The sequence below is a fragment of the Macrobrachium rosenbergii genome, chromosome 42, assembly GCF_040412425.1.
Source record: "Macrobrachium rosenbergii isolate ZJJX-2024 chromosome 42, ASM4041242v1, whole genome shotgun sequence".
Lineage (NCBI taxonomy): Eukaryota > Metazoa > Arthropoda > Malacostraca > Decapoda > Palaemonidae > Macrobrachium > Macrobrachium rosenbergii.
Genome location: NC_089782.1, coordinates 43,993,822 through 44,006,321, shown reverse-complemented (window position 1 = coordinate 44,006,321; position 12,500 = coordinate 43,993,822). Strand labels below are relative to the sequence as shown.

The window sequence follows — 12,500 nt, the reverse complement described above, 5'->3', positions numbered from 1 at the left end:
ACACAACCGTTAGAGGCTCCATATCCTCACTCAGGCCGGTTTAGGTTAATGATAAACAGTTGATAGACAGGTGTCATATGTTTGGAAACTGATCTGAATTGGCTTCCTTGTGATCGATGGACTGCCTACCTTAAAGTTTAAACAATTTCAAATTTCTTTTGATATTAAAGGATCAAGTTTATACATGATATAATATGTTCCTTTATCCTAGTTAATATGATTGTTCTCACCTACAAATATATGAACACACACTTTTTCCACAATATAAAAGTTGTCACAAGAACACACACATTGTCTGGGGAGTTCACACATTTTTCATTGTTGCACTTAAACACACAAAATTCTTAAGAAGATGAGGGATATCTTTATACTATTATTATAATAGAACAAGCAAATTTTTTGTGTTGTAGGTTCTTTCTGGTTTTGATACATAGTCTTTTTGCCGCTTCAAATGCACTGTTTAATACACTATCAGGATATTTATATAATATCTATTTATCATCAATATATTCAGGGAGTAATGTCTTTTGAAAACACTGACTTTTTAACCTTATTGCTTTGTATAGAAATTCACATTAAGAAATTTATTCTTTAAATTGTATGAGGACATCCAGAAACGGTTAGTTTCTTATTTTTCACCTGTGGTAATGTGTGATAAATGAATCACGTACAAAATGATAATAATCATATATATATATATATATATATATATATATATATATATATATATATATATATATATATATATATATATATATATATATATTTAACTCAAACTTTAATTCTTAAAATTTATTCTTTAAATTCTCTCTCTCTAACTCAAACTTTAATCTTCTCTCTCTCTCTCTCTCTCTCTCTCTCTCTCTCTCTCTGTCAAGCCACTGATATTTCGATGAAATGAGACTGTCTTAATCCAAATGAATGCAGTGATGGTCATTTCATCAAAGCTGAAAATATGTAGCTTTTGTCCTAAAAAAGTAAGTGAATGAGAGAGAGAGAGAGAGAGAGAGAGAGAGAGAGAGAGAGATGAAAAATTGACCCAAATTAATTACGTGTTTGTTCTTATTGTCGGGGCCACAAAAGCCATGATCGATGCTGGAGTCCTGAAAAGGGAAGGGGGCGGGGTGGGGGGAGAGAGAGAGAGAGAGGGGGAGTCCGCCTAGTTACATACGGGAAAGCCGTGGGTGGTATCTTATGTGGGCGAAAATGAATGTGGTGAGTTTGCCCAAATTTTTTTTTTTTTAATTTAATTTTGCTTTATTCAGGATAAGTTATTTTGAAATCATTTGATAATAACTCTTAGAAAGACCAGCTGGACTGTGAATTTGGTATAGTTATCTTGATTATGTCTTGTAAAAACTAACATACTATTGAAAGAATACAAAGATGATTAAATATTTCCGTAAAATGAAATAGATTTTGAATTGCAAATGTATATATATGCACTAGTGGTTATACATACAGGCATATACATACATACACACATATGTATATACATATATTTATATGTATATATATGTATATATATATATATATATATATATACGAGTATATAGATGACAGATAAATTGATAGATAGGTAAAAATTCTGATGAGAAGAACTCAAGACGATTGAAAAATATCTTTTTCGTTATCTTACGAGATAACGAGATAACTTGCACCATAAAAGATAATCTTTTAGGTAAAGAAAAGCTTCAAAAAGTCCCGTGATATTTCCCCTCACGAAACAGTCACTTCACTTACAGCCAAAAAAAAAAGGGGGGCCAACTTCCCATTTAATTAAAAAGTCATGAAAAGAAGAGTCACCAAATTGCCGGAGAGAGATAAAACGGGGTCTTTCGGAGAGGAAGCATCGTGGCAAATATTGGGGGATGGGTAACGGCGTGTCACAAGGGGTCAGGAAGGGGTGGGGAGGGGGTAAGTGGTCCATCTGTGATCAGAGTCTTGGCCAAACATTGGACTGACGTGTCAGGTAATTAGTTTTTCCTTTCCTTTGTTCTTCCGTCACCTCTGTGTGCGTGTATGTGTTTTTTTGCGCGCGTAAGTGTGTATATATGTGTGTGTGTGTGTGTGTGTGTGTGTGTCTGAGAGAGAGAGAGAGAGAGAGAGAGAGAGAGAGTGAGTGAGTGGGTGAGTGTGACACTGGAAGTGTTTGGTGTCAGGAGGGTTATCTCTCTCTCTCTCTCTCTCTCTCTCTCTCTCTCTCTCTCTCTCTCTCTCTCCCTGTTACATCGTTGATGTTAACCCGACCACCTACATACAATGCTTTAATAATGACTTAACAATATACTAAACTAGGACAGACTGAAGAGAACCTGGGAGCATTACACGGCAAAGGAGTATATTTATACTTTTATGCATATTTTGGATTTCAACGAAATACCGTCTGAGTGTGGATTATGAATTAATGGTTATACATACATGCATATACATACACATACACACATATATGTATATACATATACATGAGGATTTTGGGGCTGGCGGAAGTATGCTGTCTCAGTGGTCATTCTAGCTACTCATTTGACTAGATTAGTATTACGCGAATTCCACCAAGAATAGAAAGTCTTCAGTATTATTCATTGCATTTCCTCTTTTTATTTATTTATTTATTTATTTATTTATTGCACAGAGGCCTTCAGTATTCAGTCTTCCTTCTTTCACATAAAGAAATGAAGGTCTGATGAAAGTGTCTAGATTTGACAAATGGAGGTCTTATGAAAGTGTCTAGATTTAATCTTCGAGTATTTCGTTGTATTCTGACCTTCATACATTGTAGTTTAGTTTTCCTTCACTGTATTTTGGCAGTCATTAGTTGTACGTAAGTCTCATTGATTACACTTGGGCTCATTCATTGTAGGTTTACCTCAGTGCATTATATTTTAAATTTTATTCATTGTATTTTATCCTCACTTTTTGCATTGCAAATTAATTGTACTTTTGTAGTTATTATATGTATATTTCCTTCTCTCTGGGTAATCTATTTTTTTACATTCAGTTTTTGTAACTTGGCATTCATTAATTGTTTTATATAACCCTTCATACATTGAACTTTAACCTTCATACATTTGAGATTGACCTTCATTCACTGGACTTTAATATTATATATAAATCAAACCCCGCCCTGAGATTAAAGGCTGCCTTAAATAAGTGAAAAATGCGCCGAAGTTTCTTCGGCGCAATCAAGTTTTCTGTACAATGTATAATGCTGTGTGAGCCGTAGCCCATAAAGATTTCAGCCACGGCCCGGTAGTGGCCTGTCCTATGGCGTTGCCAGACGCACGATTATGGATAACCTTAACCTTAAATAAAATAAAAACTACTGAGGCTAGAGGACTGCAGTTTGATATGTTTGATGATTGGAGGGTAGATGATCAGCATACCAATTTGCAGTCCTCTAGCCCCAGTAGTTTTTAAGATCTGAGGGCGGACAGAAAAGGTGCGGACGAACAGACAAATAGCCATCTCTTTCACAGAAAGCTAAAACGGGGGTTTATTTTAAAACGATTACACCCACACAGTGTAAGTCATCCATACCTATACTCACCTCCTCTCATAATACTTTGACCCATTCGTATCGTCCATTGACATCAATCGTCGCACTCTGACCTTCATTTGTTTCGCGTCAGCCTTCATCGATCCCAATCTGCCCTTCATCCGTTTTGCGTCAGGCCTGCACGCGCTCTGACCATCATTTATTGCCCGGTATGGAAATGAACTGCCGTCGCTTAGCGCCATTGAAATCGTCGTTAAACAAATGAAAGTTTTCCAATTAGCCCGACATTTGCAACCGGTTAATAAGTGTGTTTGTGTGTGCCACTGCTCGCCGTTTTTAGAGCGGCTGCTGGTCGACTCTAATGAGACGGGACATTCGGCCGGCGGGGACGGACGGGGGATTGGCTCGAATGCTGATGTTCAGGTTCATCGCGATGCTTCGTGACCCGAATTTATTTGGATGACTGGACGTTCCTTTTTCTTTCAGATATAAAGTTGATGAAGTTAATTGCTGTTGAGGGGGAGTATCTCTCTCTCTCTCTCTCTCTCTCTCTCTCTCTCTCTCTCTCTCTCTCTCTCTCTGTGTGACACACATGCATTAGATAATTCGTCTGTATAAAATGAACGGCATCTGAAGATCAGATTTCTCTCTCTCTCTCTCTCTCTCTCTCTCTCTCTCTCTCTCTCTCTCTCTCACGAACTGTGGTCATGCTTAGTACGTATAATATGGACATTCACTGAAGAAGATGGACACGATATTTTGACTTGCGTTGTAAATTTTAAGGTGAATAGGTTTATAGTAACCATTACCATAAACTTTAAAAGCAAAGGCATCTCAGTATGAAAACCAGTCTTCTTTTAATAGAACGTGTGCTTATAAGAGTTAAAGTCATTATGTTATGAAAATTTTTGTATTTATAAGACGTAAGAACCTTTATTGGGAGGGTAGGTTAGTATATATCAAACGTGATAATAGTTGTTATCAGAGTAAGCTTTGTGTTTGTATATATGAAAACCATTAGAATATATATATATATATATATAAATATATATATATATATATATATATATATATATATATATATATATATATATATATATATATATACTATATACACACACACACACACGTGAAAACCACTTATTCGAATTGCCTTTGAAAATACAGGCACGGGATTCTTCAATGATAGAATATCTTTGCATATATAACGTATGAGATCTTTATTTCAAGACACGCTCGAATTTTATCCGTGTAGTCTTTTTATTTATTAAACATGAGAATCCCGTACGTTTTTCACGGTCTGTTTTTATATGTCAGAAGGAACATTATTTTCAGAATAGTTTTTGTATATTCATAGAGTTGCTGCTTCTAGATTTAATTTAAAAACTTTTTATCTGTAAGCTGTTCTTTCCACTGCCAATGTATATATATATATATATATATATATATATATATATATATATATATATATATATATATATATATATATATATTTATATATATACTGTATATATATATATATATATATATATATATATATATATATATATATATATATATATATATATATATATATATATATATATATATATATATAAGTCGTTGCTTGCGTGGATCAAGAGCTAAAGAAAAATGTAAAAATCTTTAATCTCGAAAAAGGTATGAAAGAAAATTTAATTTCTTGTCTTCGCCTCGGAAGGTATTTTTCCAGATCGTCAGTTTTGGCCCATTTAAATTTTTCATTTGGGCGAAATCGTTTTTCTTTTAAGAAGGTCGCTTTTGGACTTTGTTAAGATAATCCCAGAAAAAGAATCGTTGTGAATTCTTTCCAGAATAGCAGTTTATTTTTTCTTGATTTGCGTTTTTCTCATTCAGAAACGGGTCATTTGTCTTACTAAGACGAGAGATATTGATGGACGCTGTCATGATGAATAACTTAAGAATGAGATTCGCTTCTCAGTTTACTGTAATAACGTTGCTGCACTAGATAACCTTTGAAATTTGCATGTATTTCAATTGTGATTATATATATATATATATATATATATATATATATATATATATATATATATATATATATATATATATATATATATATATATATATATATATATATATATATATATATATATATATATATATATATATATATATATATATATATATATGTATATATATAATAAATGTATGTAAATATATACATACATATATGTATATAAGATTCTGAGTGCTTTATTGTTGTTCTACATGGCAATGGTATGCATTTGCTAACCATCTAGATATGGATTAATTAAGAACCTTCTTTGAATTATGTTTTTGTTAAAAAAAATTTTACACTTACCTTGTAACAATCCGATTACCTATTTTCAAAATATCTAATAAATATTAATTTCCTCTTTTGCAGGTGAACATTGGTATGGGAACGAATCAGTCTGGAAGGAACACGAACACCAACCTCTGTGGTCCTTTGGTTCGAGTCAATAACAATTAAGAAAAAGAAAAATATCAAAGGTCTTCGAGGAACTCGTTTAAATTTGAACATTATTGATTTAACATCTAAAAAGAGCGTCTTCAGAAGGTGGACTTTAAAAGTCGAATAGTAAATTGAATTCAAAAATATAATTAAACTCGTGACGCTGTGAACTGGGAAATCAAGTCGGAATCGGCTGTGATTAGCTGTGTAGAAATCTCGCTCCATATTACGTGGAAGTTTGCGCGGTTAATGTTGTTTGGAAGTTAGGGAAGTTGGAAGTTTAATTTTACGAAATTGAATTATTATTCTTTATACTTTGCTTTCAGAAAGTGCGGGTAATGTTCAGCGCTGGTTTGGAGACTTGAGTGTTTATAAGAGAATAGTGAAGACAAAATGAAACATTAACCTGATGTTTTCTTTCGATAGAAGAAAATAAGTTCATTTTACTTGAGAGTTGATATAGAAATTAAGGAAACATTTCTTTGGTCTCCGAACTCTGAATTGAGATAAATTAGTGTCAAGAAATCTAGCTAAAGTAAAAGGAAAAAACAAGACACTAAAAAAAAAAGGTAACGAAACAAAGAAAACAGACCAGGAAAAAAAAACGGGAAAATAACCGAGATCTGAAAGAGACAGAAAGAAGGACGCAAGAGAGAAGAAAAGAGATGCCTCAGTACAAACTGAAGTACTTCAACCTGAGGGGCAGAGGCGAACCCGTTCGCTGGGTCTTGGCAGCCGCCGACCAGCCCTACGAGGACGTCCGCTTCTCCAGGGAGACCGAGTGGCCCTTCAAGAAGCCAGGTGAGTTTGGGGTTGGGGGTGTTGGCACAGGTGTGAGGAGGACTTGGGCATTCTTAGACCGTCGGCTTGGGCGAGTGGAGGTGAGGAGGTCTTTGATAGGAGATCTGGTGAAAGATTAAGTATATCTTAGTTTAACCAGACCACTGAGCTGATTAACAGCTCTCCTAGGGCTGGGCCGAAGGATTAGATTTATTTTACGTGGCTGAGAACCAACTGGTTACCTAGCAACGGGACCTACAGCTTATTGTGGAATCCGAACCACATTATGGCGAGAAATGAATTTCTATTACCAGAAGTAAATTCCTCTAATTCTTCATTGGCCGGTCGGAGAGTCGAACGCTGGGCAAACAGCGTGCTAGCCGAGCGCTCTACCCACCCCTCCAATGAAGAACACGGGGATCTGGTGAACTACGCTATCGGGACATGTTCCAGAAGGTTATGTCGTACCCATGGTAATTGTGCTACATGAAATTTGCTACTGAATATAGTTAATTTATCCAAAGTTCGGTTACAGGATTCCAGAAAACATGCGTATGTTTTCTGTAGAAAAAGACAGCTAAATAGCTGCTGTGGAGTGTGTGGTGACTTCGCACGTACTGGGTTAGAGGCTGTATCAAGGTAGATCATCTAGTGAAGAAGACTGATGTTAATACAGAGATTTTATCATCAGTATTTTATTGGTTACCATTTAAAATGTTAAGAGAAAAACTGCAGGTGAAGAGTATCATTCCATTTTGAGACACTTCTATGACAAGAAGAAACAGAAAAGAAAGAATTCTGTTTAAAAAAGTTATTCTAGACTTTTAGCTTTTAGAAATTCACACACTAAAAAAAAAAAACAAAACACAAACATCTCAATTAGAAATGACTAAACGGAAACGTAAAGCAATGTATAAGCCATCAGGCAAAACAAAGCGTAAACTTTAATTAAGACATAACAAAACATACCACAAAATAAAGCATGGTCGGCATTGTCGAAATTCCCGAGTCATCAGAATGAATGATGGCACCGTGTTGTAAAACCTTCTTTTGTGGCGATTGATGATTATGCTAATGAGAGAAGGTTTCATTTTAATGAGCAGAGAGAGAGAGAATCTCCTTTGAGACAAGGGCTTCAGATCTTGAAGGATTGCCAAGAATTCGGGTCTTCAGCAATTTATTAAGCTCCTTGGGAGGCTTCAAGAAGCTTTCCCATTCATTACTGTGATTTAATTATTGTTGTTGACGAGGTTTTGGTGATGGCCATTATTATTATATTATTATTGAAAATAACGGCTTATTATTATTATTTCAGTTTATATGAAAATAAGTCTTCTCTGTTTTTCTTACATTCTTCTTTTCACCTGTGTGTAGCTGGTGTATCAAGTTTCCTACAGATATATAAAGTTTTCTTATCGTCTTAGTTTTGTTGTTTTTTGACGTTTGACGTTTCAGAGTCAACGTGATCTGGCGGTCATTTACTGGTGAAAAGAGTCGGTCCTATATAAATTTACTCTTTGTAAATGACCGCCTAATTTTTATTATTATTATTATTATTATTATTATTATTATTATTATTTGTCGAAACGTCAGTTGATTATTTAATGGTATTTTGGTCTTTTGATTTTTGTAATAAGAAAAAACATTATAAGAAAAAAGTGCTTTTATAGTGTAGTAATGATCATTTGAAAGATTAGTTGAACACTCGAATTCTTAGATTAGGGAAAGCGTATTCTTAATACTGTATTGTTATTACTTATAAATTTCTCAGGCAGGGAAAGTCATATTAAGACACTTTTGAAGACTAATTAATAAAAAATGGAATGCATATTCCTAGTCGTACACACAGTCGTTATTTTCAACTTTTATCAGTTTACTAGACCCTCAGATTTTTATTATTTTTATTATTTTTATTTCATACACTCCTAAGGACATTCTCCTTCCTAATTATATAATTGTTATTATGATTATTATTATTATTATTATTATTATTATTATTATTATTATTATTAATAAATATTATTATTATTAGTTGTCGTTGTAGGTGACTGAAGACAGCGATCTTCAGTTTGAAGTTTGAAGCAAGCTAATGCTGTAACGGAGGTTTCCTGCTTTAACACTGGGAGTTTCTTTCATCGATTCAGTAAATAAAAGTATGAAGTGCTCAGTGACAGCTGATTTTCTTCTCTCGAGCCCCTACCTGTTAGGAGAAAGGTTTTAGTGTGAAAAAGTCAGTCATATATATATATATATATATATATATATATATATATATATATATATATATATATATATATATATATATATATATATATATATATATATATATATATATATATTATATATATATATAGTATATATTATACAATATTATAAATTATATTATTTACACATATTTATATGCATACATATCTATAATATTTTACACGTATTGGCACTTATACATCGCGTATATTAGCCCTTAATACTCGTAATATACATAGGCATCCTTGTAACTAAACTTATGCATAGCCCACGTACACATAATACAATAACAGTAAAAAAGTTACGGCGCCTTTATAAAAGTTCCCTATAATGAGAAACGTGATAGGATATTACCCATGATAATAAAGTTAAAAAAAAAAGGGGGGGGGATGTTAGAGAAAGGTAGTCAATCTACTACCCAAAACTCATCTACTCCGGTCTTACATCTACCGGAGTTACGACGTAGTGATCAAAGAAGTCGTTTCGGGTTCTTGAATACTCGAGAGATGAGGAAGGAGCCGACTGAGAGAATAGGAAATGAGGGACTCAATTTTGCGCGTCGTCGCTGTTCTTCTGCTTCTTTTGTTTCCCTCTTTTTCTTTCTTTTTCTTGTTATTCAGCGGTGTAGAATTGAGTCACCAATTCCCAAAAGGTAGAAGAAGTATTGTGGATTAGAATGACAAGATTTTGGTATAAGGGTTGAATTAAATTCACCCTGTGTTAGCTGAATTATTATCATTGACCGATGAAATATAAAGAGATGCGACAGGAGTGTTGCAAGTCCAGTGCGTGGGTGGGTGTATGTGTGTAGGTGTAGGTGAAGGTGTTGGTGTAGGTGTAAGTGTAAAGGGCTATGGAGCCTTGCTTGTTTTGAAACCTCATTCCTCCCCTATATCGTTACATTGTACAATTTGATTTTTTTTTTTCCTCTGCAGTCTTTTTATTTTATCGTTATTTTTGGAGCTATGGGGTTACAAATCAATTCTTTCATTGCACTGAAAGAAGTTAGAATTGCATAGAGAAAAAAGTCGGGAATTGCCAACAGAAAGAAAGGAGGTAAAAGACGTTGGATAAGGAGAGGTTAAATTGTATTACGATAAATGAATAAGAACGAAACGAAGTGGAAAAAGGTCAGGAGGAGTTGAATAATCATGTAGAATTCGTGAACGGATGGAAACAAGAAAATGAAAAAGGAAAAATATCACTGGTTTTAGCTTAGAATAGTATTCAGTGAAAGTTACTTTTTTCTTCAAGTGACATTTTTTCAGTTGTTGGTGAGACTGAACTGGTGGTTTCGTTGGATTGCTCTGTGTGAGGAATAGAGAAATTGTTTTTAGAGCAGCTTAAAATTCTTACTGAAATATTAATATGCATAAAATGTCCAATGTTCACAGCTGCTGATCGAAGAAGTTGGTTTGCAATCTTTGCTAAATGTATCTTGGTCAAGTTTTTTTTTTCCTAAGCTTTAATATAATTTATTCGTGTTGGCTATTATTATTAGTCCAGTACGGACAAAGTTTTTCCTTCCGTTTGTACACTGTCTGTCTTTTGTGTCACGCTTACCTTGTCATCCCAGCTACTTCCTCCAACATAGTTTAGGGGATTTTGGTTAAACTTGGTACAAACGCAAGCGATCATGCAAAGATTTGCATGGAGGCCTATCTATCAGTGTGCCGCACTTAATTATCTTCGTAGCTCTTACATAGTTGAAACAATTCCAATCATGCTTGGTACAAAGTCAGAGCATCCTTCATAAATATGCATGAAGGTAGATTGTCTGCCTGTCTTGTACAGTAAAAGAAATTACTAGCGACTTCACGTAAATACTTTAAATTACTCTTAATCTTCATCATACCTAATTATGATATGTACAGTATATATGTGTGTGTGAATAAATATATATATATTTTTTATATATTATTATACTATATATATATATATATATATATATATATATATATATATATTTTTTTTTTTCTCTTTATTAACTGTATTCCATGTAGCTTATGCTTGCGAATATTATTATTTTCAGTTACCTATAATTAACGCAACTTCAGTGCAAGCATTTTGTTACAGCTGACGAATCAGAATAGTCCGTCATGACACGATATGACAGCAATAAAATTTTTTGCCGTCTCCCAAACTTCCATACGACGAGCTATAAAACTTTTTCCGTAGCTTGAGAAAGTTTTAGCTTCAAGTTTTAATGATGTGAAGAAGATATTTCTTGCTTTATTGCCCAAACCCTGACTCTGGGTTTCGGTCAGTTTGCGCTGACATGGAAACACATGACTGGTGTCACCATTTGAAGTGTCACTCTTGACATAGTATTTATTTTGACAACTATTTCGATATTTTATTTGGGGATTTTCCAACTTTGGTAATGTATCAATGCTATTATCGTGTTTCTTTATCAGACTGAAATAAACTGAATATGTGTATAATGAATGGCAGAAGGCACCCAAACATGTACCCTCACACACTAGCGGATCCAGAAAAATTTCATGGGGGCTGGGCACCAATTTTTATATAAAACATACACACACATTTATTTGTGTGTTATATTATCTCTCTCAATTTTATTATTATTTCTATAATAATAGATTTTTTCCCCATTTTTATATTTCTTATTTATGTTATTATCTAAATCTTCAATATTATTATTTTGTCATTTTTCATGGGGGGCCACGTGCCCAGGTGCCCCCCCTCCCTGGATCCGCCAGTGCCCTCACACACCAAATACGTGCACACACATACACATACGCACATACTTACACATACGCGCACACATACACATACGCGCACACATACACATACGCACATACATACACATACGCGCACACACACACATACTCAGACACAAACACATTAGTACATACAAATAACATGTTGAGTGCTCCCCAAGATGACAAAAGAATTTTTTTATCTGAAAACACCATTTTCCAGAATTTTAATTAAACTCCCACTGAATCGTTTACTATTTTAATTTACCGTTTCCTGTTTGCCTGCAGGACGTTTTATGTTTCTGTAATTAATAACATGTGACAAGGTGCATGCATAGGAAATAAACGTAATTATTTGTACTTTGAAATTTACAGAAATCGATAACACTTTACAGTTTTCACGTGAATAACATATTAATGAATCGTCATGGAATCAAGGATACAGTGATTACCAAGCTTTCATCTTTGTTCCAAGGCATTTCCCTGCTTTTGTAGGGATTTGTAAAGCACATCGATATCAAACGCGTATGTACATGTGTACGTGCATAGCGTATAGTCACATTAAAGTGAATATTTATGTATTTAGTACATATATTAGGCTGGAGTGTTGCGAGAAGTCAAAGAAAGGATTGGAGATGGACGGGACAAAGTTGGTTGTTCACAAATTATGCAATCCTGATAAAAGACAGTGAAGAGAAACGCCCGAAACTGGTTAAAGTGTCTGATAGGTTTTGCTAGAGTAGAAAGATTAAATAAATATGAAACAAAAGTAAGGTTATGAGGA

At 34.0% G+C, this 12,500-nt stretch overlaps 1 protein-coding gene across 6 annotated transcripts in view; it reads left to right on the top strand.

The window, feature by feature from the left end:
• LOC136828370 (hematopoietic prostaglandin D synthase-like) overlaps positions 1-12,500 on the top strand; it is a 403,954-nt gene that overhangs the window by 370,746 nt on the left and 20,708 nt on the right. For 4 of the 6 annotated variants that reach the window (XM_067086328.1, XM_067086327.1, XM_067086329.1 and 1 more), the window contains exon 2: positions 6,296-6,770. In XM_067086328.1, the coding sequence (XP_066942429.1) occupies positions 6,635-6,770 (136 nt within the window). In that variant the 5' untranslated portion in view covers positions 6,296-6,634. Of the gene's footprint in view, positions 1-5,900; positions 6,771-12,500 lie in introns of all 6 variants that reach the window. The other 2 variants (XM_067086325.1, XM_067086326.1) reach the window with 1 other exon arrangement.